This window comes from Perca fluviatilis, chromosome 20, assembly GCF_010015445.1.
Source record: "Perca fluviatilis chromosome 20, GENO_Pfluv_1.0, whole genome shotgun sequence".
Lineage (NCBI taxonomy): Eukaryota > Metazoa > Chordata > Actinopteri > Perciformes > Percidae > Perca > Perca fluviatilis.
The window spans coordinates 23,966,183-23,993,462 of NC_053131.1; the positions used below are offsets into that span (position 1 = coordinate 23,966,183).

Sequence of the window (27,280 nt, forward strand, 5' to 3'; positions counted from 1 at the left end):
TACTTCTTTTTTTTTGTAAAGTAGCCTAAGAAACGTAGCCTACGTAATAGACCTGTGGTTCGTACGTAACCTACCACGTGGTCTCATTGTCACGTGGTCAACCCGGAAGTTTGTACCGTGCTCTTCATGAAGTTCTTGCTAGAGTTCTTGAGTTACATCGTAGCTAAATAAGAATTGTAGCATCTTTTTTGATATACATATTTACTGTGAGTTAGCTACGTGTTTTCTTTGTGCCAGCAGCCATGGCACAGGAGGCGCGCTGCTTGAAGGCACAGCTCGAGGAGAAAGAGAAAGAGATCGCAGCTCTGAAGAATAAACTGGCACAACTGGAAAAAGTACGAAAGTCTTAACGTTACTGAAATTACTGTACATTCTGTTATGTGCCTATATAAATGTTTTTATAATCTATTCGACTCATTTGTTATCTAGCAGTTTAGCATTTATGGTGTATGGTACTATAATTTGTAACTTACTTTGTAACCAAGCAAACATTGCTTATAGCCTCATTTTACTGTCTGTGCTTATAGCCTGTCATCGAACATAAACAGCACGTTTGACGCCAGCTAACGTGAACTTAAACGTTAACGCACTCCTCCTATCTTAAAATGAACCTGGGCACGTGATAGACAGCTTACTAGCTTGTTAGCTAGCAAGTGAAATACATAATTGTCCCGAAGATGATGTGTATCTGAGGGAAAATTCAACATTAAAGCACAGTAAAACATAAACCTTGTATTATATAAAAATAGGGACGGCTAACAAACACAGGACATTTTGGATATCGTAATATGGCATAAGTGTTGTCTTTTCCTGGTTTTAAAGGCTGCATTACAGTAAAGTGATGTCATTTTCTGAACTTACCAGACTGTTCCTGTAACTGTTCTATTATTTGCCTTTAACCACATTATATCCACATTACTGATGATTATTTATCAAAAATCTCATTGTGTAAATATTTTGTGAAAGCACCAATTAGTCAACACTACAATATCGTTGCGGTATCGATATCGAGGTATTTGGTCAAAAATATTGTGATATTTGATTTTCTCCATATCGCCCAGCCCTAATTAAAAGTATACAATTAAATGCAAAAATCATGTAAATGTAATCCTAGAATGCAGTGCTATAATTATACATTCAGATGTCTTTGAACTAACAAATAAATCAATGGCGAATGTGCCTTCAGGGAGACAGAAAGTTTTAAAAATTCCAAAATAAATCTGGATATTTTAAATAAATAAAGAGATAATGCACACTTGACTCATTTAATCTTACATGCTGAATCGAATATAAATAAGCGTACAGTATAAGCCACTTCAATCTTTCCATGTGAAGAGATTTTCCCAAACAACACCTTCTGTCAGACATATGGGGTGGAGACATATGCAAAGAGAGATATAAATGGAGCTCATTATATTATACAGGCAGGCTGTTGAGGGCTGTGATGCCACCTGGCTCAAAACTTAACTTAAAACTTGTTTCTTATATCTTGTGTAATAATTTCTCCCCGATGCGATATAAGTGCCATGCCTCAGGACTGGAGCTGTATGAAAAAGTGACCCCCCTAACCCCCCTGAAAGCCAAAACAGCCCTAAGCAATGAGGACATCATGCGGTACAGCAGACAGCTCCTTCTGCCTGAGCTGGGTGTACAAGGTACGGATGGCTACAGACAGTGATATTCTGATATGCAATACAGTTAGCATTCTATCAAGTGAGATTAATGGCATGAATAAACACAACAAAGTGAATCTTGATTGCCCATAGGTCAGCTAAACTTATCCAAGACCTCAGTGCTGATTGTGGGCTGTGGAGGACTGGGCTGCCCCCTGGCACAGTATCTTGCAGCAGCAGGCATCGGTAGGTAATCTAGTTGATTAATGCTCAGCATGACCTTGTGCCAAACAAATCAAATCGTTAACCTTGAAATAAATCTGCTGTATGGGTGTGAGTAATTGTTGAGCTGTCAACGGGTTGTCTTTTCCCTTAGGCAAGGTCTAAAATAAGGAATCTGGCTCACCTCCCAGTGGCTGGTAAACTAAATAAATGCACCTGTGGGGAAGAGGTTTGCAGCCATTAATTTCCATTTCCAAAAAGAAATATATCACACCACCCATTTTAGTCCTGTTTAATGATTAAAATCAGGTACACTGGGAAAGCTTAGGTAAAGAGACAAGAGTGTATTCACAGCTTCTTATTTAAGACTTACTTATTTTGTGAATATGTTTTTCTTCTCAGTCAAAATTTTACTACCGGCTGCCTCAGGCGAAGTTTCAACCACATTTTTGGGCTTTAAAACCAACTAGGGAAAACCAGAAAAACAAAGAAAAGCAGATACTAAATTTGAGTTAAAGGTCCCATGACATGGTGCTCTTTGGATATAGATCTTAGTGGTCCCCTAATACTGTATCTGAAGTCTCTTTCCCGAAATTCAGCCTTGGTGCAGAATTACAGCCACTAGAGCCAGTCCCACAATGAGCTTTCCTTAATATGTGCCATTTCTGTGTCTGTAGCTATTGAGGAGGAGAGAGGGGGGGCAAGGTGGAGGGTGGGGGTGTGGCCTTGACCAACTGCCACTTTGCTCGTTTGAAAGCCATGATGTCTCTCTCTCATGGGTGGGCCAGATTCTCTGGGCGGGCCAAGCAGAGAAAGGGGAGGTAACCTTGCTCCTTATGACCTCATAAGGAGCCCATCTGAGCTTTCATTTTCTCAAAGGCAGAGCAGGATACCCAGGGCTCGGTTTACACCTATTGCCATTTCTAGCCACTGGGGGGACCATAGGCAGGCTGGGGCAATGCATATTAATGTTAAAAAAACTCATAAAGTGACATTTTCATGCCATGGGACCTTTAAGGCAACAGAGAAGAACTGCAGATACAAAGTGTCAAGTCTTACAAAGCCACACTTTGTTAAATCTGTACCCTGGTTATAGAGTTTAATCTTCCTGGTTCGCCGACGTTATCCAGATTTTTTTCTAAAGTCTTTCTGACTGACTTTGCGTCTCTGCAGGGCGCCTGGGCCTGCTGGACTACGACGAGGTGGAGCTCAGTAACCTGCACAGACAGGTGCTTCATGGGGAGGAGAATCAGGACCAAGCAAAGGCTCTGTCGGCTGCCAATTCAGTTAAAAGGTACCGATTGGCATCTGCAGACATTGGATGAAAAAGTATAATGTGTGGTACCTAACAGGTCAAAAGCACCATATCAATATTATATAGTAGAGCAAAAATGTATTGGAGTATTTGAGATGTGTAATCCTGCATACAGACAGACTTGAGACAGAGAAGTAATTATTTTTGATATTATTAGTAAATGTTGTCTAACTATGATAAGTGCTGTGTTTCTATGTGTTTTGTGACCATTTGGTTGCAGTGTAATGCATGCTGGCGCTCTCCAGTCTCACCACAGGTTATATTTGGTTGTGTATTTCTCCCGAGTCTGCAAATATTGTGTAAACATGTTATTTTAGAGACAGCTGTTTTGGTGCCTTTCTCCCTCACAGTGGGCCTACTGTGGTTCACACACACACACACACACACACACACACACACACACACACACACACACACACACACACACACACACACACACACACACACACACACACACACGCACTGTATAGCCATGACCACATGAGGGCGCCCTTTCTCTTACTAGCAAATATCTTATTAATTGTTTTGATGCTGTGTCTCAAACACGCACCCTCTTACTTTAATTGTTCATTACTGATAATTTACTACATACACAATACAACTTGTAATACAAGAGTCTTGAGTTGATTTTGATAGTTGGGACAGACAGTAAAGATTAGGAGGGAGAGAGAAGAGCAGGAGCCATAATGGTATTAAGGTCCCATGTCAGATTCAACACTCACATGTTGCCATTTGTGGTTTGTTCTTGGATTAACCAACAACAAATATGACCCTAATGCTTGTTTTAAGACATTTGTTAGAAATACTAATGTGGTTGTAATAAAGCTGCTAATTATGGTGGACCAAAACCAGACTTCTTAGTAAATGAATTGATATTTTTGAATGTGATTATATGTCTCCAGGTTGAACTCAACAGTAGAGTGTATCCCCTACCACCTGCAGCTCTCGTCGGAGAACGCCTTGCAACTCATTAAACAGTATCCTGCTGCAACCTACATCTGTTACACAGACCTGCTTATTCTTTGTCATGAAACTATCTTACAGCTGCCACCCCCTAAGTCTTTTTCAGGCCTGTATTGCTTATATTGCATGACTGGTGTTTTAGATATTCAGTTAGGAAATGTGTACATGTGACTAACCAATAATATGAACTTTGACTTTGCTGACCTCATATATGACATTGTGGCCGATTGTTCAGACAACGTCCCCACTCGTTATCTGGTGAATGACGCCTGTGTGCTCAGTGGCAAGCCTCTGGTGTCAGCAAGTGCACTGAGAATGGAGGGACAGGTAAGGTAGAAAGGCTTTTGTGCATCAATGTGGCAGAAGTCCATCAGCTCCTCTAGATGTGTAATGTTACCTTACCAGCGTTAAAGCCTTCTTACTGTGTGTGTGTGTGTGTGTGTAGCTGACCGTATATAACTACTGTGGAGGCCCCTGCTACAGATGTCTGTACCCAGTACCCCCACCACCAGAGACAGTGACCAACTGTTCTGATGGAGGGGTGTTGGGTGTGGGTGAGTCTCGTCCCCTTACTTCCCCAGGAGCCATTAACTTTATACAAAGTACATTTTGTGTAAATGATAGTTGTTAGTAACATGTCCCACTTTTCTTTTTAAGTTCCAGGGATAATGGGCTGCTTCCAAGCTTTGGAAGTCCTCAAGATTGCCTCTGGACAAGGCTGTATCCTTTGGTTTTCCATTCTGAACTCCCACATTACATACAGTACCTACCTTGGACATTTTGTTGCTTTACATCAGAATTTTCTGCAGAGTCATCTGGATGACTCAACAGAGAACTGCTGAAAGGGCTCTCATTGTAGCAAAGTTAGCGATGGGAATGGTGTTTTGTGCCTGTCTGATAAAATATGCACTCTGCTGACTCTTCATTTGCCATTCCCATGAGAACTCTTTTGAAGCTGTTGTGGTTAAAGTCTTCTCATGCTAACATTGAGACTCACATCAGAGAATAGACTTCCCCTATCCTGCCCTCTGTCTTGCATTGTGATACCCATGCTAACACCTGGCCCTCATGCATCAGCCAGGGAAGTGCCGTACTGTTTTCCTATCAAAACGGCTGAATGTTGCTATGGTGCTCATACACAAATGGGGGACGTGGCAGCCGATTCTCTGAATCAAGCAATGCGGTCATACTTTTCAACAAAGTAGCCTTTTCCTTGACACGGCGTGCCAGCTTCCTGCGGCCAACAGCTGGTGATGTTTGACGCTCTAGATACCAGATTCAGGTCCATCAAGTTGCGGCCCAAGCAGGCCGGCTGTGCAGTGTGCGGAGAGAACCCCAGTGTAAGCCAGCTAATGGATTATGAGGCGTTCTGTGGGTCTGCTGCCACTGATAAGGTTGGTCATAAGAGTCAGAACTGCTTTTATGGGGTTGTGCACATTTTCACAGGAAGGTTTCTTTTTGTAAGTAATAAAAAGTGTTTCTTACATCAGCTGGATTTCGCCATACATGTCATTATTCTCTTAATCATAGGAAAAACCTCTCATTGCCTGATATCATGTGTTTCAGTGCCGCAAACTCAACCTCCTTTCCAAAGACCAGAGGATCACAGTACAGGTAGGGAATATATAGTCCAGAACAGTTGGCCATTGCGTGACTCCCTGTATTTAGTGCTGTTTATTGTATGATTACTCACAATTTTCATGTGCATTCATAAACTGATTACATCTCAGCGCTGACCCAGCCCCAAATGGGAAATGACTTAAAATGTGCCTGTAGATTTTCTGTGGGAAAGAATAACATGTACTATTTGGCAGTGAGAGCACTGGTAGTGGATTGCATCTGTTCCTGGAGAATTGGTGCTTTCAAACCCACTGAGTCATTAGGCACAGAGATTGGGATCATGATTGATTGGGCTGTAATCGAGATTGTGCAAAGGGTCTCTATTTAGAAAACAGTTTTGTTTCCTGTGATTTAAGGAAAAGCAGTTAAAATGTTCATATTACTCCACAAATCCAAATCCAGGCAACATTTCAACATTTGCTGAGAGTAATTTAGGTTTCCCTGTTTAACTATAGATATTAATCAATGTCTTTACCCAAAAGCTAAAGCCACGCCTCTCTCTAATTATAAAGTTATTAGTATTTGTGCATTAAGGCCTGTTTTAATGTAATTCCAGGATTATAAATCGATAATGGACAATGCGGAGCCCCATCTCTTGTTGGATGTGCGCCCTCCTGTGGAGGTGGATATATGCCACTTACCTTTTTCTCTCAGTATCCTTTCAGTGATGGAGGCACAGCATCAATCTCCTATTTCCCATTTCTGTGTGATTATGCTCCTTATATTGTTGCCAGACATTCCCCTCTCAAGTTTAGAGGAGAGGAAGAGTGAACATATGCAATTACTTCAGGAGAGAATCAGCCAGTTGAAACAGCAGATGGAAGGTGACTGCCGGCCTCCAGGTAACATGTCAAAACACCATTTAGGGTCCGTACATGTTGTTTGAAATGAACAGGCACGTAGAGCCACTTGTGCATATTCACAGTCCACTGTGTGGTCTCATACAGTAGGGCCCGCAGGCTTATTTTGGATAGCTAGTAACATGTTGTAATGGGGTTGCTAGGTTACCCCTTTTCCAAAACAAGTGTGGTCAATCTGAGCAGCTGGCCTGCTTCAGAGAAATTAATATTCAAAATGTTATTTTGGTGAGGTTCTGGGCATTCACTGTGTTGAGCTTTCTTTATCAATGAGCTAAATTTAGCTTTGTGGCGTTTTAGCTTAGCATTTAATACAGCCTTGGTTGTTTATTATTTGCACAATCAACTCTATGATTTTAAGTAGATCACTTAATGTAATATTTGTGTCATTCAATCTCTTTGTGTGCAGCTTTCTGTACCTTACAGTGTTTCTCTGTGTTCTTTCATCATAGTTAAGGCTAAGTATATTGAAGTTAATTAATACTTTGAATCTGACGCATATTGAGTCTTTAAGATTCACTGGTGTCGCCAAACTAATCTCTCAGTGTTTTCTCTCTGCCGATTCCTCCAGTGTATGTGATCTGTAAGCTGGGTAACCTCTCTCAGAAGGCGGTGCAGGTTGTAGAGAAGATGAGTGGATCAGAAGTGGACAGAATCACAGTGAAAGACATCAGTGGAGGTCTCATGGCTTGGGCAAAGAGAATAGACCCCACGTTTCCACAGTATTAATCCATTGTAAATGCTTTTTTTGTCAATAAACTGCATTCTGTTTTTCATCATTGTTGATTTTGTTTTCTTATATATATATATGTGTGTGTGTGTGTGTGTGTGTGTGTGTGTGTGTGTGTGTGTGTACTGAATATCTCACAGGTAAATTGGCTTTAATGTCATTACTGAATAGTAAAATCTCACATACAAAGTGTAACAATAGACCAGTTCCTAAAATGTGTTCTGTAACCTGCTGTGTACAGATCAGTTCATCTAAAAACACGAGCTGGCAGTTAGATAATACGTAAGCATCCTTGCAAAATCAAGTCCCTCTTCCTGTTTTTTTTTTCAATTCTTAGAATTAATAATAGTTAATTGAACAAATAGCATCCTCATTTCAAAGGAAATAAACATACACTTTCCATGTCAGGGTTCCTGAAGCAGACACAATGGCCCATATAGCCCTGTTTTCCCTTCAAACCTCTGTTAAGCTGTTTGTAGGTTGAGAGACAACATAGTAGAGACTTCAACTTTCTTTTTTATTTATTAAAGTAAAGTGAAATCAATCAATTTCTCATTTTGCTGGGTACATTAAAAGGAACCCGTTCAAGGGCTCCTGAGGACTCCTGGACCCCACTTTGGAAACCAGTTACAAACCGATCCGGGTCGTGTAGAATAGAGTTTTGTTTCTTGGCATGGCCAAGTTGAAATAACGGAAAAGAAAAGCACATGCGCATTGGCTCGAGCTCCATCGGAGGCGCCATTGCTTCACATCGCTGTAGTTCAAGTTTTCCTCCCCACACATGGAAAGTCAGTTATGCGGAGAAAATAAGAGGACTCCAAGCCCCAGCGACGGTCGCTGCTCTTTTTCTCGTCAAGCAGGGGGAGTAGACACAGCTGGAGGGAATAAAGATGCGCATGAATTTACAATCTGGAATAAAAGATAAGAGAAAATAAATGGACGGCTCGGTTAGTCTCAGCTCGCCTGTATGTAAAACTAATGTCGGAATTTGTTACATGTAAACTACGACGCTGCGCTTTTGTGTGTGACTTCCATAAAGTGCAGAATTTGAAACTTCAGACTCCGCTTTCCTCAGTTGATGGAGTTACAAAGTTTCTGCAGTAAACTCACAATGGGACGAAAAGCGCCCTTCGCTGACTGTGAAGGTAAAGTATCATTTCAGAAATATTTAAAGCGACGTTTAGTTGTAAACGGGCTTCACGTGAAGACATATCTAGTTCAACTACAACAAGTCCTTCTGAATGTGTAGATTCAGGTCTTGTATAACTTGTTTTGCTGGCATTCTCGACTCTCGGGTTGTCTTCTGCCAGCAAGCCAATCGAAAGTGGGAGGGGTGCAGATGTTAAGAAGCCTTGGTTCCAGATGTTTGTGGAGTTTGAACTCTGTAAACATAGAAAGGATAGGCTTTATCAACCTATACGTGTCTTTTAGGCTATTATTGAATTGTTTTGCGCACAAGCAGGCCTGTTAGTATAGTTTTGTTAGTTTACCAAATGTCAAAAAGGTCGATACTAAAGTTTAAACTTATGATATTATACACAAAAGTACAAGCTGTGGCTCCTTTAGCACGGTCCATTTACAAAAAGGCGTATGAGTTAGCTTAAAGCTAACCCTGAGAAGCACTTACAACCAAAACAATGCAAGGCAGCAACAAAACAACACAAGTTAAAAAGGCTAAAAATCTAACGATAGTCTAGGAGAAGTACAAGTTCAAGTTTTAAGAGACAGTTATAGCAAGTATTAATATTGGTAAAGATTATGTGGTCTTAATTTTGAAAAATATGTATATAAGCTTAACTAACAATTTGATATTAGTTGGTGGAAAAATCCTTGGTGAGTTGGTAAGGCAGATTGGCTGAAAACATTTGAAACATGTTTTTCTAAATGAATTCAACTAAAAAGTGTTACAATGGGAAGAAAAGTAGCAGTTTCATTCATACAGCCAGGCAGAATGAGAGCCTCTAATGTGCACCACTCCTTTACTGTCTCTACTGTATTCAGATAGGTGAATACTTTTTTTCATTATTAAAAATAGCACTATGTGTGTTTGTCTCTGTGTGTGTATGTTTGCGGTGACAGGCTTCCTGTGGTCAGAATGGATTACTGACTTCAGTAAGGAGAAGGAGCGCCACTTCAGGATATGATGCTCTTTGCAGTGAGACGTCTGCGGATTGTTCACAGACTTTTTCTCCATCGCCTGCCCATCTAGTGAATGAGTGTGTGTTCTGTGAGCTCAGGTGGGCGGATCACCTATTACCCCTCTTAATTCATGAAAAACAATGTCACTTTGATAAAATCATATATTGCTGACTCGCTACCACTGATGAAGACCAAAGATTTCCCCGACCAAGAGTCAACTGTGCTTTTTTCTGCCAGCCTTCACTAAAACCTCCACTATTCAGCATTCCACGTTGCCATTGGAAGAAACCCAATGTCTGCCTCCTCTCCCCCATCCTTACCTCGAGCCTTCCTCCACTCTCTCCATCCGCACCACCCATCCTCGTCGTCCGCCCCGTCGCCGAGCCCGCCCGGACTGCTGTACACACGGCTGTCCAACGGCAGTCACAGCGTTCCCAGCCCCACTAACTCCCGCAGCTCTTTCCATGGGGTGTCCTTCCTGCTGCAGATAGGACTGACCAGAGAGACGGTGAACCTGGAGGCCAGTGACCTGTCGCTGTCTTCTGTCAAGGACCTGGTGTGCTCCATAGTGGACCAGAAGGTAAGCGACTTATCGAAGCACCCCCTTTCATATGATTCACACTCTGTTTTCAGTTAAAAAGGACATCTCTCATCAAACATTGTTTCTCCAATGTCTTCTGAAGTGAAAGGTTTTCCACATACACATGCAAACCAACTTCAATTAGCTTGTTTTCAAACTTTAGCAGGAATACCCAAGGCAGCGGAGGACCAGCATGATGCACCAACATGTGTTTTGCCATCTTTTACCATATTCATTTAATTTTCAGACATCTGGGCCTCGTGCCCCAAAATGAGTCAACACCGCAGAAGCATGCACATGGACAGCACGGATGCTCCTCCAGTTACAGCACACAATGTAGTAGTTATTTACATTGTTGTGTAATGTTACTAGAGTGTAATGTGTTGTAATGACAGTGGAGTGTAGCCTCAGCATAAGAAGTGGCTTTAAATACAAGTATAGGCTTCATCATTTGCCATCTCATATATTGCTTGTGTGAGAATATCTAAAGTGCTAATCAACGGCGCCAGCTTTAATTTGCCTGTACTTGTTCGTTTGTGCTGGAAGTTGTTAGGCCAGTCCTGATCATGGTTTGTGTCTGTCTGTTTATAACGTGCAAAGTAAAGAATGAGGATAACACATGACATTTTTCTTTCTAAATTGAAGTGGCCCCATATAATAGTAAGCATAAGCTACCTCACCACAGATGTTGTGCCTTTCATATGAAGTGGTTTTGTCTGTCAGAAAAATATGTTTTGCACTAGTGCTAACACCAAAAAAGTATTGCTAAACTGGAGCGTTAAACTAGCAGTACATTTGTACAGTAAGTTATACAATAAGTATTTTTATATATTAAAATTGAAAGTTGATAACATCTTTTATTCATCTACTAAAATGATATTATTTCTAAACATATGTGCAATAGGTGCTCTAAACCTCTCACTCAGTTATTGTCTTTTTTGAGCCCATGCATGCATACTTCATAGTTGTGTGGGATTAATGGTGTGCAAAGCCTGTTGGAATAATGAAATGGCTCCTGTGCGCATCCACACGTTGCTTTTTTTTTTCTAACCTCTTGTGAATAATGATGATTACTCCCTTTGTGTCTGTAATTATCATCGACTGGATAAAAAGAGGGTGATTAAGAGAAAGCACTTTCATCAGCCACCAGGATCTGAACATTTAGGTCGGTCAGAAAGCTATGTTTGTGTTTGAGATGATGATAATGGAAATAAGGAAACAAAGAATGAGGAACAGACTTGTGTTGAACAACAAGTGGAAGATAGTAAAGGAGCTTTCTGTATTGAGTCTGTGTCCTTTAGTTCCACGTTGTCCAAGTTGACATTCCAGAGGAGCAGGGTAATGTTGTTGTTCTTTACGAGGTCTGCTGATTCTCACTAGCTAGTTATGAACAGTTCTGGTCTGCAGAGCAGAAAATCTCATCACTGCGCATATTTACATGGATCCTGTAACATATTGGCATAGTTGCAAGAATCTGTAACAGGAAAAGGGTGGGAAATATGATGCTTTGAACACAGACTGTAAAAGAAAATCAGTGCAGTGCATTTTGTGTGAGTGGGTGCTGATAATGTGCCAAACTGAGATCAGGATCACCTATTGGCTGTGTATCATTTTGAATCATTCATTTAAAGATGCCATGCACTCTAATAAAATATGTATGTATGTATGTATGTATGTATGTATATATCTGAACATACTGTACATCCTTTTCATTATAATATACTGTCATCATCACATAACATATCCAGCCCGTTTATCCACATTTCTTCTATTAAACACTGCCAAATGCAGTGTACTGCCTCAACTATTTCATGAAATCCAGCCACATGGCTTTGATATCAATGGAAAATATGACTGTTGGCCTTCTGCGCTCTCCAGTCCATCCCGGCCTCACTTCTTGTTCTAAAATATGCATGACAATGGTGAGCCTTTTAACAAAGTCCGCTCATCCTGGCCAACTTTTCCAGCTGAGGATCTCTGACCCGGGCTTAGCCGTTGACAGTCGTCCCAGGATGTCTCCAGTCAGCAGAAGCTCAGGTGTCTGTCAGCAGAGGCGAGACAGGAAAATGCTTTAGACTTCATGTGGTAATATCTGCATGGATATAGAGCAGTGACTGTAAAAAGAGATAAAGTCTGGATGGAAGTGTATTCCCCCCTTCGTGCTGCTGTTTCCTCCGCTGAGAGCTGGCCTGCTTCACAAAGTGACTCACCACTCAGCCATGCAACAAACAGAGATTCTTATTCCCACTTAAATCTGTCCATTCAGTGTCAGGTTTTCTGCTGTGTCGGCTGTTATGAACTTTTACAGTGGGATTTAATTGTATGTAAACCATGATCATGTTGGTATTTTGCTAGCTTTCAACCTTGTGGCTGAGCAATTTGTCCATCCTTCTGCTGATTATGTGGGTCCCTGTGCCAGCAGGGCAACCTAGATGCACCTTTCATGGCATCCCAGTTTGCATTCAGGCATGCTGGTAGATGTAGTTCCTCCAGTGTGTGCTGTCTCTGCTATGGGTTTCCCCCAGTACACAGTACCTACTCTGTGAAGCAGTGAGATGCTGGGCTACACACATACCTAGTTACTGAAGTTACATCAAGTTAACTTGTAACGTAATTTCGCCATTATTTTTGACATGTCTAGTACTGAATATGCCATACAATCACTGTGTTTACACTACAGTTTTTCTTCAACTTTCTTAATGTCTTTACTCTCGACAATCTCCACCGGCATCAGAAAACACAAGCAGCCCGTGCTGACCAATCATAGTTATTGCGGTCCCAAGGTGGTATCTCTGTCGCTGCTGCAGCTCCCTGACGTGTAGTAAGATTGAAGTGAAATGAGGTGAATGTCATCTGCGTTGGTATGTGGTAGCCCCTTATCGCATTAGTACACTGTATATCCAGCTTAACATTCATACTTTTCATTGCAGACAGTGAGCCCAGCCATTCTACACAGAAACCTCATTTAGGCTGCTTGTATCTGCCATCTCATTCTTTCACGATGTTCTCAAAGCTTGTGACCATAGCTTAAGGACAGAAAGTTGAAGTGAGTGCTTTACTTTGTTGCACGGTTGTTGTTGTTGTTGTTGTTGTTGTTGTTGTTGGTGGCTCATTTTTAGTGTTCCTCTTTTGAGCCTGTTTCTTCACTGGCTTGTCAAAGTAGAGTGTGAAGATGTGTGAGGTCTTTTGATGTATAGACAGCAACATCATGACAAACTAGCTCATGTCCAATTTTCAATGAGCCTTTGTATTAATGACTTTACAAACCATAGAGACAAGCCTGTATGCCATAGCAGATGCAGTTGGACAGCTGTAAAATTTCCAGATGTTTGCATGCGCTCTCTTTTACTGTATCTAATGTGTAATGGCTTCAAGGTTGACATTTCAAATCTTTCCTGAACACTTTAGTCTTGAATCAGTGTCATTGTTTGACGGGGAGTCATGCAGCCTGTTATAATAGCTGTGTATTGTATAGATTTTGTACGGCTCATGCGCCTTCCTGCTAAAGACTCAACCACATGACTTGGCCAGCGTCCAGAGTAGATTTGCTTTCTCTCTGTTCTCTGTGCTGATCTGAAGTTGGTTTAGATAGTAGTGGTTTGGACCTAATTCACCAACTGTAGTGATCTTGGTAGCTTTAGTCTCAGTCTTTTAGAGCAGCTATTGCGGTCACTGCTCCTGCAAAATACTGAATACTTTAAAATATGACCGTTCTAGTGTCACCACATCGACTCGAAGCCAGGCTCCTTGAGGACTGTGAGAAAGGATTAAGGGAGCCAGCCAATGGGTGGTGGAGACCCTCCCAGTCGGGTACCCATCTAACTCACGACAGCGCATTGACAACCCCCTGTGGCTACATGCAATTCCAAAATGGGACAGGCTTGTTTCACTGGTCAAGTCCTGACTTTTCTGTCTGGTTTTGGGGCTTGATGAATGGCGCGAGATAAACATCCATAGCTTCCACTTGTTGAGCGCTTCCTGTTTGGTGTCGCCCAAGTCCTCTCGTGCAGCCAGCAAGGGAGCAGTGGCGGTACAAAAGTTCATGACTCCCTGAGAATGACTCCCAGTTAGCCAGCTGGTTAGCCTGGACAGCCAGCCAGCTACAGAACATTCCTGTTCACCCAGGCATTTTTGGAGGATGATGTGATGTTGCTCGGGATGGGTGGGATTAGACTGCTAGGAAACTGAAATATTTGAAGCTAAACACTTGCTCTGGTAGTACTGAACATCTGACAAATTTTAATGGATGCTGTAATGGCGATTGCGCGATCAGCGCAGTTTCGTTTTCAGTCTTTATGGGTCTGTTTTTAATATCCTACAAATACACAGTGGAGATGCTTTTTGGTAAATGTTGGTAGAAAACATGTTTTATATAAATTTACAGCGTAGCTTGGCATTAGTTAAATGTTTTTCTTGCTATCAAAAAGGGATGATAAAGCTTAGCAGGATAAAGGAAATTCAAAGTTCTTTTGGCATAGGTAATGGAAAAAGAAACATTAAATCTGCGCCTCAAATGTTACTTTTATGAATAATTTACTTTTAGCGCTTGTCCTTAGGATGTTGCTGCAATTTGAGTTGGAAATGCAGTGAAAGGCAGCTGCCTCAGCCACAGGTTTCCCTACTGGTTTTGTCAGTGCTGTAACTCGCAGTCTCTGGTTGAGGGCTGTACAGCTGCCTCTGTAATTAGCGAGACAAAGGCCTTTTTGAGTCAGAAACAGGCTACGTTGGACAAAGTACAGTAAACTAGCAGAGTATTATAAAAACGAAAGGATTTGGATTGTTCTAAACCTTTGAGCAATCTCACTCGCATGATGCAACGTAACACTTGGCAGAGAAAAACAGATTGGCTCAACATTCCTTCTTCAAGATTAATTGAATTGAGTTGCAACAGTAGAGACAGCTTTTTTGGTCTGCATTTATACAATTCATGATGGTGTTGTATCTGCCTTTAGGTGCCGCTAAGGTTATTGTGTCCAACTGTGTTTAGAAGATTTAGCTTTGGTGATTAAGCTTTTGAATATATAATCAAATATAACTGTAATCTCATCAGCCCTTTCACCTAAGATCTGCGTGTGGTGTTGAGGTCTGTCATAAAGATAGACCTTGTGTGGGTATCTACTGTATAGTCATAAGGAGAAGAAAATGAGAAGAGAAAATCGCAAGAAAGATGGGTGCAGATGGAAAATGGAGAGACTGCAGTTCACATCGACCAAAACTAACTGAAACATGCGGGAAATAAATCACCACCATCTCCCTCCCTCCCTCCCTTCGACAGTATAAGCTCACATCTGCATGTTCCTATGGAGCTGGCAGCCATATTTTACCCCAGAGCACGTCCCAACAGCACAGGGCTTTCTGTGTGATATACATGAGGCCAGACGTTTCCTGGAAAGCACATTCAGCTCGTTCTAAAAAAATAGGTCACTTTTGAGTCAAAATATTCACTGTTGGTATTGGTTCTTGGTTATGGCCTTAGCCTTTTTCTAACTTCGATGGTTTTCAGTGTTCATTTCCAGGTTTTCTGATGTATTTCAAAGCCACAGAGTTGACTAAATTGATATCACAATTGGGATTCCTGACAAAAAAAACCCCTTCCATGTACAACTCAAAAGCCTAGTTGCACAAGGAATCTATCAATTTCCCAAGTCTTGGAGTAATTTGTGGAAAAGGGAGAGAGAGAAGAAAAAGGAAGAAAAAAAAAAATCTCTGAAGTTAAGTGAACTGAGTAATTTCTACCATCTGTAGTGCACATTTCTGCCGCCTTGCTCTCCTCTAAATGTAAAGTGGCAAGGCAGAACACAGGGCCCGGCCACAAGAGTTAGAGAGAATGACAGAGTGGAGAAGAGTGGTCCTCTCCAGGGACAGGGGGACAGCCCTATTGGCAGGTCTTGTATGGGCCACAGAGGGGGTTGCGGCCACCGTACGGCTGATGTGCTGCCGTTCAGTCTGTGCCAGAACAATCAATAGAAGGCCGCTCCTGCCACCAAGTGTGGCTTTGCTTTGGATTTTCTGCCCAAATGCCCTTCACCATACTTGACCTTTGCCAGTGGTGGGAGATAATCTTGAATCACTCCAATCTCTGTTAATGCTGGCTCAATGGGCTTTGATTGTGATTGTATTGAAGTGGTAGGCAGCAGTAATGTTGAACCATTTAATACACAAGAATCCTGGTGACTTTGTCCTTGTGAAGCCAACCACATGTGGTGATTTAGGAGCACTTCCTGAGAGACTCCATTCATAAATTTGTAACCGTAGCATAACACAGTTCGCTGAAAGAGGATATCTCATTTCCCTTATTAATTTACTCATTAACGGCTTGAGTTTCTCCTCTCCTTAGAGTGGTGTTCCTCCTTCACTGCACTCGCTGACAACCTCAGCACACTTAGAGGACTCCAACCATGACAAATGCTGAAGAGGAGGGGCCGATTGACATGCACGCTGCCCTCTTCAAGATATTAACCCTCGCTTATTTGACCTGGTTAATCGCTAATGTCACTGTTCAGAACTGAAGAACTCAAAGGCTAGTAGAAACAGATGTTATAATCATGAACTTAGCAGATGTTTTAACATGCCAAAAATGTTTCCAGCGTTGTCTGTTGTAGCTACACAGTCATATCAGCGTGGCATTATTGATCCCTGCAGTAGGAGCACGTTGCAGAATGTCTTATTCTGTGTTGTTTTCTCAGCACTGTTTGCCTTTCCTGTCTTTCAGCACAGTGAGTGATCGGTCAAACTGATAGGAAGGTGGCAGGGGAAGTGCAATTACATGTTGATACAAAGAGAATACAACAAGAAACCTATTGTGTTATGAAGGGAATATGTCTTTGCCACAAGCCAAATGCAAAGATAAGTAGTTGTATTACAATTGCACGTTTGATTGGCTTGTTTGAGCATTTTTATACCCAAGGGGAAACTGTCAGCCACTCAGCATGACTCGTTTTGCCACTGTGTCTCTTTCTGCAGCCATACTCACTGTTCGGTTAGTTCCCCTCAGAGCCGCTCCCTGTTTCCATATTCTCTCTGCTCCTGCTCTCCAATCTGCTGTGGTCGGTCGAGCAGCACAGCCTGTTCAGTCTGTGTGCCTGCGTTCAAATGGCTTTTCTCTACTCTGCACTTGCCGTTATTCTTGTCTGTGTGTTTAAACGTTCAGAGAAATTGCCTTTTTGGCGTCTATATTTTGAGGAAGGTGACAGCTTGAGTGTTTGAATTTGGCTCCACTGGTTATTTGGTATAGTTTATTAATGTAGTTCTTTTACATAGCTACAATTGTATTCCTGTGGAAACGCTAATTCAACAAAAGAACGTCTGTTAAAGCAAATCCTCATTATTAGTCGTAAAAAGAGAGAAAACCTCAAGCGGGCCAGTGCCTGCCCACTTTCTGTAACATCGAACCCACAGCAATTATTAATGTTTCTGTTGAGCAACAGCAGCATGTTCCTGCATCCTGCTATTACCGCTCACCTTTTGACCTCCTGCTCTGCCAGAACAAGAGAAAGTGCAGTCGTAATCAATCTCACATAAATTCCTCCCAGGTTCACCTGTTTATTTGCCCCGTGCGGAGGTGAATCTGGCGGCTGTCCCCTGCTACTCCAGGCCAGAGAGGGGAGATGGAGTGTGTACTGCAGTGTATCTGTGAGGTGGAGGCGCTGGCGGAGGATCGCGGTGGGGCTATAATTCATCTGCAGTGTGCGGGGGCCTGGCCAAGCATGTCTTAGATCACACTGCTCTCTTCCTGAGAGGCCTTAGATCCTGTGACTCAGGCTTCCTCTTCTCTGCTTCGCCTCTGGACACTGTTAACGCATGCAATACACACAACACACACACACACACACACACACACACACACACACACACACACACACACACACACACACACATGCAGTTTTCGAAAAGAGATGAGACAGTTTCTGTCATGTATGTAAAAAGAAATGGTGCTATAAGGTCAAACTCCACCTGGCTCTCATTCTCTCATTGGGGATACAGTGGCTAGCAACCAAACACTGACCTCATTACCATTATCTCTCCACTCCACTTTAGTGCTTTTGTACTTCAGGCCAAATTACCACAGAAGACTATTGTTTCTATGGGTTCAAATAATCAAAAGCCTGGTGATATAATTGCGGAATTTTCTTTGGAGAGCAACGTTTCGTAAAACCAGGATAGGGATTTGGCTGGAAACCATCAGCCACTGTGGTTGATGTAAATTGGGTAAGCGGTATAGCTTTGTTAGCGTCTCCTGATGATTAAGAGAGGTCTAGGATGACAGGTGTAGAGTCTCATACTACGCTGTGGTCTGGACAAGGCCCTGGGCCTAAGCTCAGTGGTTAAGAGTTGTGATTCCACCTTGTCTGCACCAGAAATGGATATACACACATATGCTAACATACGCAGTTCTCAGTTTACGGTAAGAAGTAAAAACAGCAGTGAATTAATTGCATATGAACACTTGCATATGGCACTATTTCAAACCCCTGCGTTTCTCTTCCTACCAGTTAGCTATGCCTCAGCCAGGCTGCAGCGTTCACACTTCTCCGAAACATGCAGGGAAAAGACAAAGGGTGAAAAGTTGCCTAGGGCTCTGAGCTGTTGGCCAAACAATAAGTTGCTGCATCATGTTCGTACAAGGCAGCTGCATTAAGTGGGGAGAAGTTACAGCTGAGTGACAGTGAAGATTGTCAAGTTTGGTGTGTGTTACAATTTTTGAAAGTGCATTGCCACGGTGTGATGCACATTGAAATTGACTGTAGCGGCAGATGTATTTCAAGTAAAGCTTTATTCCACGCTTGGCTGAAACTTTGAGAAGCATCAGATGTGACCGGATCTGTTGTTTTAAAGGACATACTGCCGTGTTCCATATGATACAGCCTCATACAGTTAAAAACCTGCGAATGAACCATAATCTGCCACATGGAATGAACCATAATCTGCCACATGGAAGGAAATAAGTTAGTCAGCCTGCAGAGTGAGAAAGTAACAGCTTTTTTTGCTGCTCTCCCACCAAATGAGTTTCCTTTCCGCTAAATGTGGCTGCTTCAGTTGGTTACACTTCTAGTCTTCCTTTTTGCAGCGGAAAATACGCTGACTTGACTTCAGGAGGAACACATGGTATGAATGTGTGTATGTTATGGAGACTGATGGGATGAGTTTGCTTGATCTGATCCTGCAAGTGCACAAAGATGCCTGCTTGAATATAAACCGTATGAGGGTAGTGCCCCCCCCCCCCTCCTCCTTTGCTCTTTCTGCCTCCAGCTGTAGTGTGTTTTTCTTGGCCTGTGCCTGCAAACAGAGGAGCAAATAGTTTTATCTAATGTACCATTGAAATGAAGCCGTTCTTTTCATGCACTGGCTGCAGAGCAGAAAGGAAGTGCATTATATGCAGGTGCTTGAGATATCATAGATTGTGGTCAGTAGATCTACAGGATATTGTAGCAACCTGCAACATCATTTAATATGTGTTGCTAAGCTAATAGAACAGTGGGTGGTGTGGTGGGTGCTGTCACATGGCATCACAAAGCTCTCTGATTTTAGTAAACGTTTCACCTGTTGCAACTGAGTGAAGCTCTCAAGTTCTCCAAAGACGAGCTCATTAAAATTGGAGCTAGACCGATAAATCAGCTGACCTAATGTAAGAAGTTGAAGTACATAAAATAATTGTTGGAGGTAATTTAGAAATAGTGTCTTTATCACAAAGTTTATCCACCAGAAAGAAGTAACAAGTATTTTTCAAATGTAAAGTATGTATAACCCTGTAATAACCAAATTTAAGGGATCCTTATTGTTTAATGTAAAAAAAGAAGATTGGCTGATGTATTGTTATCATTTTTTTTTTAATATCAATATCAGTATCGGTTTGGCGCTAACAAAAATGTACTAGGTCTGGGACACACGTTAAAGGAATAGTCCAACATTTTCCTGCCAAGTCAGTTAGTTATTTCTGAGACCACATACTGAGTTTCTTGCCTCCTTCCTTGTACTCATGGTGTGTTTTGCATCCTAATTAGGGGTGTAACGATTCAAGTCACTGAATCGTTTCGGATCGTATCGTTCTAAATGAACCAATATTGCCCTTGAATCGTATCGACAACCACGAATCGCGATACGAATCGAATCGTTGTTAAAACGAATCGTTACACCCCTAATCCTAATACATTTCTCTAGCATGTTTTAATTTAAACAACCATTGTTATTTTGGGCTTCAGATGTGGAATTGATGCTTATTAGCAATCGTTTTTCATCTCTAAAGGTCACAGGTTAAGTAGCAATGTGTCTGGTTGTTCTTGTGAGCTTGTGGTAGCACTTCAACACACTGTGTAAGATTTTCAGTTCATTAGGCTTGGAACTAGTAAAAAATAAACAAAAGTACAGTGAGGACATTTGCACCATCATAGTAAATTATTTTAAAATCTTACAGCCAAATTACTGTATATGGAAACTGTTAACGGAGGACCAAAACGCACTTTATGTTGAACAAGACAGTGGAAAACCAGAGTGTTTCCAGTGCGCCTTTTTTTTGATGCCTCGCTCCAAGTGACAAATGACATATGTTTATGCCCGCTTCTAGTCATTTTTATAATTCGCTGAGCATGTGTTTCTCGTACCATGCTGTGTGGAAAACTTTTGCTTGGTATTACATTAATGATATGTAATGAAAACAAATACAATTCCACTGTTGACTTTAATAAATTAACACAGTTTTCCACACTGTGTTTGATGTGACTTGAACAAAGTAATTACACAGTTTTCCCCCCAAGGTTCGCGTGAGCACATAATTGGATTTTCCAATGCATTCGCTAGACGACTTATTGAAGTATATTTTCCTCTGTTGTGGGCATTAACATACACCTCAAAGTCAAACAACGGTTTCCCCATTGTTTTGACATCAAAACTGTTTTCCTATTTGTGAAGCCCTCGCTATGGCTCAGTGGAACTTTCATGACTTACTGTGGAGCATTCAGCACACATGGTGCCTATTAAATCTGCTGTACATTAAAACTCATCAGGTCATGCTTGGAGTTATTTACCAAGTTTGAATGTTCTCTTGTTAGTTTTCTCCTTTTCAGGGCTTCTTAAGGGATTCTCTTTAAGAAATCTCTCTGTTCCAGAGAGAGACAAAGAGAACATCGTGTGGCTTCTGGTGGAGGATCTCTGGGGCAGTGTGATCTGTGTCGTGGTACTATTAGATAATTGCAGGGTTATAATGGACTTATTTATCTGGTGGTAAAAAAAAAAACACCTTGTATCATACTGATCTTGTGACAGTGTGTATCTTGCCACCTCAAGCTAAATGAACAACAGCCTTATACCTCCTGACTCTGGTTAAATGTTTCACATGAACTCAGTACCTTGATGAAAATCGTTAGGTTTTGTCCTCTGCAGAGAGGTTAGATAATCCTCTACTGGATGAGTACCTTCATTCACTTTTGCACGTTCTTACCTGGAAGCCGACCAGTACAACAACAGTCTTCAGCCTGGATACAGGGGCACCTCAGAAGTAGTTGTGTTTGAGTGAGAGTCTTGTTTATTCACTTTCAACCCAGTTTCCCAGCTGGAAACGAAAAACCCTGTCGAATGTTTTCCATCATCTCTTGCATTTTTAGTTTTATTTTTTCCAGGTGCACTGTCCCATTGAAATGCCAAAAGAAAAGTAATATGCGTAAAATCTCCTACACTGGGTAAAGCGGTGTTGTTTGTTGTTCAGTAATCTCATATAGCAAAGACACCTGGCACATTGAGTTTGAAAAATTGGTTAGTTTTCCTAATGTAAATGTATTGCTTTGAATAATGACAAGCTTACTTACTTGTGCTCTTTTCTAAACTGATGGTCAAGTATTCCAGAGTAAAAACACTCCATGATTATCTTAAGTCAGTTTGCTTTAGTGAGAGGTTTGTCACTTATCCATGACATAAAGAGATTCTTCATTGCGACATATGCAAGCATATCGTAATCTGCCAGAACTAGCACCAGCAGTTGCATCCTGACTCGGATGACCCAGGAGCAAAGAGAATATGAAAAAACCACACCAAATATCTTTCCCATATCTTGCAAAATATCCATGCCCGGATTTTAGGACAGGGCCAGACACAATGAGAGCATTTATTTTTTACTATTGTCAGACATTTTAGACCAAATGATTAACAGGTTAATCGGGAAGTGTATCGTTAGTTGCAGTTCTACATCAGTGTGCACATGACCTGAGCTAGCTGTTGTTATGAATAGCATTGTTTAGCTACACATTAGGGCTGAACAATTTGGGAAAAAAAAAATCAAATTGCGATTTTTCTGCCAGATATTGCGATTACGATTCGATTTGCGATTATTTTTTTAAAAGTTTAGCTAAAGTTCAGTATTCACTGTGTAACAGATAAAACTCCTTATTCTTATGCAAGGATGAGAACATAGATATGTATGAAGTGCCAGCAATAAGTGTTCTTCTTTAATAAGCATTGAACAATCTGTGATATGTAACAGTATTCCAGCATGTATCTTATGAAGTAGTACATATAATAATAAAAATAAAAATGATAAACCAAATGTTACACCAAACATTCAACACAATATTTCACATTCGATCAATCGCGGTCTTCACGATTAGCTAATCGCATTCTTTCAAAATCGCGATTTCGGTTTGAAAACGTTTAATCGCTCAGCCCTACTACACATGTACAGTGTTGTACAACCCTTTAGCTCATGCAGACGGATCTGGAGAAGGACACTTCACTGTAACTGTCCTCCACATCTGTCTGGCCTGCCGCCAGACTAATAAAGGTGTGAGGCAGCCTGAGGTCAAGCAGCATACTTTTCCTTACTGTAATCACATGGCCATCTGTCAGAGCCTGTGCTCACCGCTCTCAACACTGCTTCCCTTTTGCCACCCACCTCAGGCACACATCACACATGCACCGAAACACAAATGTCTAACCGCATAATCATGTGAAAACGATTCTATTTTGACAAAAGCTTTTATTGTCCTATGACTGAGTGCCTTCACACATTGGTTATTCTACTGTGAAAGTGAAGAAATTCATCAAAACATTTGACACAAGCCACAGCTATTTATTTTTTTCTTCCAGCTTTAATGTCACATTGTACATGAGTTATGACTTATGAGTCATTTCCCTAATTTATCATTTTGAGCTTAACAATGCAACTGATTGCAGGACTAGCTAGAGAAAGCATCAATATTCCTCAATGCCAAATGGCACACTTGGTTATTCAAACCAGATCATTTCTTCATGGCTGTCTTGGGGTAATTTGTTTTTGGCTCTCGATGAATTAGTACCATATTTCAGATCTGTCCCGCTTACCCCCAAACATCTCCCCTCTTTCTTTCCTTCTTCTGCGTTGCCCTACTCTCTTTCTTTATAACAGGATTTAGCATATCAATGGCGGATTAGTTCGTTTAACAAAAGCTTACTACTGCAAAGCCCCTTTCCACTCGTCTTTCCAGCCTGACTTGTGGACCTCACACACAGCTCCTCCGCGCTGGGGTCTTTGGTATGCGTGTGTGGTCGCGGCTGCTCGGCTGAATGGATTTGCGTTTGAAGATGACAAAAGACATGCTTAGTCACTATGGGCTTCGGAGATGTATGCAGTAGCATGTGTGGGTGATGGTGTGTGCATATGTGTACAGGAGCACGGTGGAGGTTTGTTTTTACATGCGTGTATTCTGGCAGCTGACAACGTGTGTGAACAAAGATATTTCTGCTTTGCACACACAGGTTCAGCCATCATCAATTATCACTTTATCTGTATGATCTGAACAACATACTGTGTCCTAAACCTGCCAGTCTATTGTTCTTGTACCTCTGGCTTCCTCCTGCTTTAATGGGGCATGGAAAAAAGTAGTGTCCTCTGCCCTCGCAGCCGTTAACGTGCTGGCCTGCAGATTCTCCTGCTCTGGAATGGGACCAGTTCTGTACAGTGGAAAGTGTTGCACGGAGGTGCCAGGAGGAGGTGACTCCAGCTGGCTAGATTTGGGCATCGACCCATGTGCGTGCGGGGTTCGAGAGCAGGCGAGTGGAGGAAAACCCCACCGTGACACTGCAGCCGGCTCAGGAAGGATGCCCCCCTGCCTGTGTGGTGTTTGTTTGAGCCACATAGCATTAATCACCTCAGAGGGTGTCAGGGTTTAGGATGTAGGTATGTCAGAAGGAGGGGGCAAGTTGGAAATGTTCCATTATAAATGCACGTGCCTTTGTGTTACTATCAGAGCTTGGCAAAACTTTCTCCTGTTAGCTTCTCATGTTTGTGTTTGCAATAGTTTTGATGCAGTGGAAATCATCCTCACACGCAGGGATTGACTCCTAATGTAACACATGGAAGGATAAGGGTGTCTCTATATACGATGAATATCCTCATTTGGCAAAAACACATGAATACTCAAACACAGTCCCACGGTGTTTGTGAAGGCTTACCTATAGTCTGCACTAGAGATGTTCCGATACCGATACCAGTATCGGTATCGGCTCCGATACTGCCTAAAACGCTGGTATCGGTATCGGGAAGTACTGGAGTTTATGCACCGATCCGATACCACGTAATGAAGCCCTAAAGAAAATCTACGTTAAAGTAGTTTATTTATGTTCTTTTTCATTAAAACTATAAAAGAAAGTTCTGGGGCATTCCTTGTTTGCGTTTGTTCATGTTTCACAAAGAGTTTAACCTGAGCCAGACCGACAACAAAGAAAGAAATCATATCACATCCATACAGAGATAGTAGTATACAGATGTTAAAACATAATGAAATATATGACACGCTGGTATCGGATCGGTACTCGGTATCGGCCGATACGCAAGTTCAGGTATCGGAATCGGTATCAGGAAGCAAAAAAGTGGTATCGGACCATCTCTAGTCTGCACCACAGTATTATCAACCCATCAGTATCATGGTAGCAATGTGTGTATGTGATTGTAAGTATGTGTCAGAACGTTGTGTTTCTATTTCCAAAAGGCCTTTTACCTGTGTGTGTTGTTTTTTTTAGTTCGTACTGTTGTAATAAAAAAACATGCTGTACATAATTTTACACTATGAATGCAAGCTTTAACCTCACACAACCTCAGTACACCCATTTAGGAATGATCACTTTCGCAATTATTGGGGTAATTTTGAGATGGAAATAATGCAGTAATTCACCACTCTCATTCAATCGCCATATTTATTTAAAGGGTTCACCCAAATTACATTAAAACACTTTTTCTAATAAACCCTGAGTAGAATCTAGTAATGCGGAAAGTTTTGGTTTCGAAAATACCTGGCAGTGCGTTATCTACCTCCAGCCCAATACATTGGCGGTGAATTGAACATATATCACATCTGGAACGCGCAACAGCAGTGTATCATTCCAGAAACAATATCTTGGTTACTGACTGATTAGTCCAATATGCCTTACATTGCATTGTGTGCAGTGCAAGTGTTGCATAATAAGTGTACAGAGGATTATTGCTGCTTCAGTCACATGTTCTTTATTCTTAGAGTGTGCCTATAGACAGTTCATGAATGCTATTCTAAGTAGGGTCTTTCATGGGAAAAACCCACTGCTGTACAAGAAGTGATGTTATGTGTTTTGACGCCGTACTTTATTGATCCCTGAAGGGAACATGTTCTCAGAGTTTAGGTTGGGGGCAGGGGGACCAGGTCCTTTGTGTGTCTCTCTGTCCAACCACTAGTCCACTGACCAGAGCAGGCCTTAATTGTCATCAGTTTCTGTGCAGAATTACATTTTTGCCTTCTGACGGCTCATTCTTTTGGCCTGTGTTTTCCTGAGCCATCAATCTGTCTCGCTGTCTCTGTATCTGTGTTTCTTGGCAGTAGTAAGGCTCCAGGTGTCTTGTGTGTCCCGTGCCCAGACGCTTTGCCAGCCCCCGGTGCTCCTGGGCCGTAGTGGCATTGTTCTAAGTGGCCCATTGTGCATGACCCTGGTTCAGGGGAAACAGCTGGTGGATCCTCCAGTACCCCTGCCTGCTTGGCACCAAAGACTGGGCACAAGCCATGGTGTAAAATGACTGCGCCCCACTTCCCACTTTTGATACAAACCATGCACGACAGCTCTGAGCATCCATTTAGAAATTGATCGGCTTTTTCAGCACTGTCAGGTTTGCAAAGTGGTGTTATGCTGTGCAGGACAGGAGAGCTGGTGTTCAAAGCAGGAGTCTTCTTTGTCAATTTTAAGTGTATGGGTACAGTTGATATTTACATATACAGTATACTTTTTGTGCATGTGTTCATTATCGTTTGGTTGGAGCCCTTTCCTTGTGTCAAGGGCTGCCCTCAGTACAGGAAGTGACTCAGTATTGACTGCCGCTGCACTCCCTGTGAGCTGATTCTCCCCTACTCCTCTCAGGATGTTTACCTCCTCCTCCTCCCCCGTCTCCCTCTCCCACCCTCCTCTCCGCCCCCTTCCTTGATCACATGTTTTTTTTTACGTCGGTGCGCTCAGCTCCAGGCCCGACTCGGCTTGTCTAGGTTTAGTTTGGCCCAGACATCGTCAGTGACGGTGACTGCTGAGTTGGGGGTCTTGGTCATGCTGAAATCCAGATGATTTTTCATTGTGTACACTTAATAAACAATACAATATATTACTTCACTGAAGGGTCCTTTAAGTGGTATTTCCTCCTTCTTTATAGTGGAGAGTCCTTTCTGAAGGGAGGAAAGGAGGTCTGAGCAGGTGCTCTCTTCCTGAGCCACTGGGTTCAGAATACTCCAGTCCCCATACTGGTGGTGATGTAAGCCACTGGAAATTATGTAATATGTGTGTGTGTGTGTGTGTGTCTGTGTGTGTGTGTGTGTGTGTGTGAGAGAATACAAGTCAGAGTAATGGGTTTGATCTTCATCTCTTTCTTTGTCTCTTAGTTGCTGTATCAGATGTGGACCCGCCACAGTGCATCATCCATTCATGTCCAGACATTCTGCTTACACACTACATCTGTGCCATTATTTATTAGGCGTATAGCTTCACTAATATCTTTATTTGTATCTCCACCTCTCTCCAGTTCCCAGAGTGCGGCTTCTTTGGCATGTATGACAAGATCCTGCTGTTCCGCCACGACTTAAACGACGAGAACATCCTGCAGAGGCTAACCTCGGCAGAGGACATCCATGAAGGAGACCTCATTGAGGTGGTGCTCTCTGGTATGTAGGCTGCAGTGAAAATACAAATGGATGCATAGTGTCTCACCTTGAATGCGTTGATTTTGCGCACCGTTTTTTCTCCAGCATCTCAGATTAGTTTGAACATGAACAA

General features: G+C 42.0%; 2 protein-coding genes across 3 annotated transcripts in view; both read left to right on the plus strand.

Annotated features, from left to right (window-relative positions):
- Positions 1–78: 78 nt before the first annotated feature.
- On the plus strand, positions 79–7,369 carry mocs3 (molybdenum cofactor synthesis 3). The gene is made up of 13 exons (XM_039785697.1): positions 79–335; positions 1,523–1,655; positions 1,767–1,859; positions 3,009–3,129; positions 4,053–4,127; positions 4,323–4,440; positions 4,559–4,667; positions 4,771–4,833; positions 5,344–5,507; positions 5,680–5,727; positions 6,290–6,386; positions 6,468–6,575; positions 7,162–7,369. Exons 1-13 carry the CDS (start codon positions 243–245, stop codon positions 7,317–7,319), a joined length of 1,380 nt encoding a protein of 459 aa, XP_039641631.1. The 5' UTR covers positions 79–242; the 3' UTR covers positions 7,320–7,369.
- Positions 7,370–8,044: 675 nt separating this feature from the next.
- The window catches only part of prkd3 (protein kinase D3), a 38,063-nt gene continuing 18,827 nt past the window's right edge, over positions 8,045–27,280 (plus strand). For both annotated transcript variants that reach the window (XM_039785698.1, XM_039785699.1), the window contains exons 1-3: positions 8,045–8,465; positions 9,400–10,039; positions 27,030–27,168. In XM_039785698.1, coding sequence (XP_039641632.1) covers positions 9,752–10,039; positions 27,030–27,168 — 427 coding nt within the window. In that variant the 5' untranslated portion in view covers positions 8,045–8,465; positions 9,400–9,751. The remainder of the gene's footprint in view (positions 8,466–9,399; positions 10,040–27,029; positions 27,169–27,280) is intronic.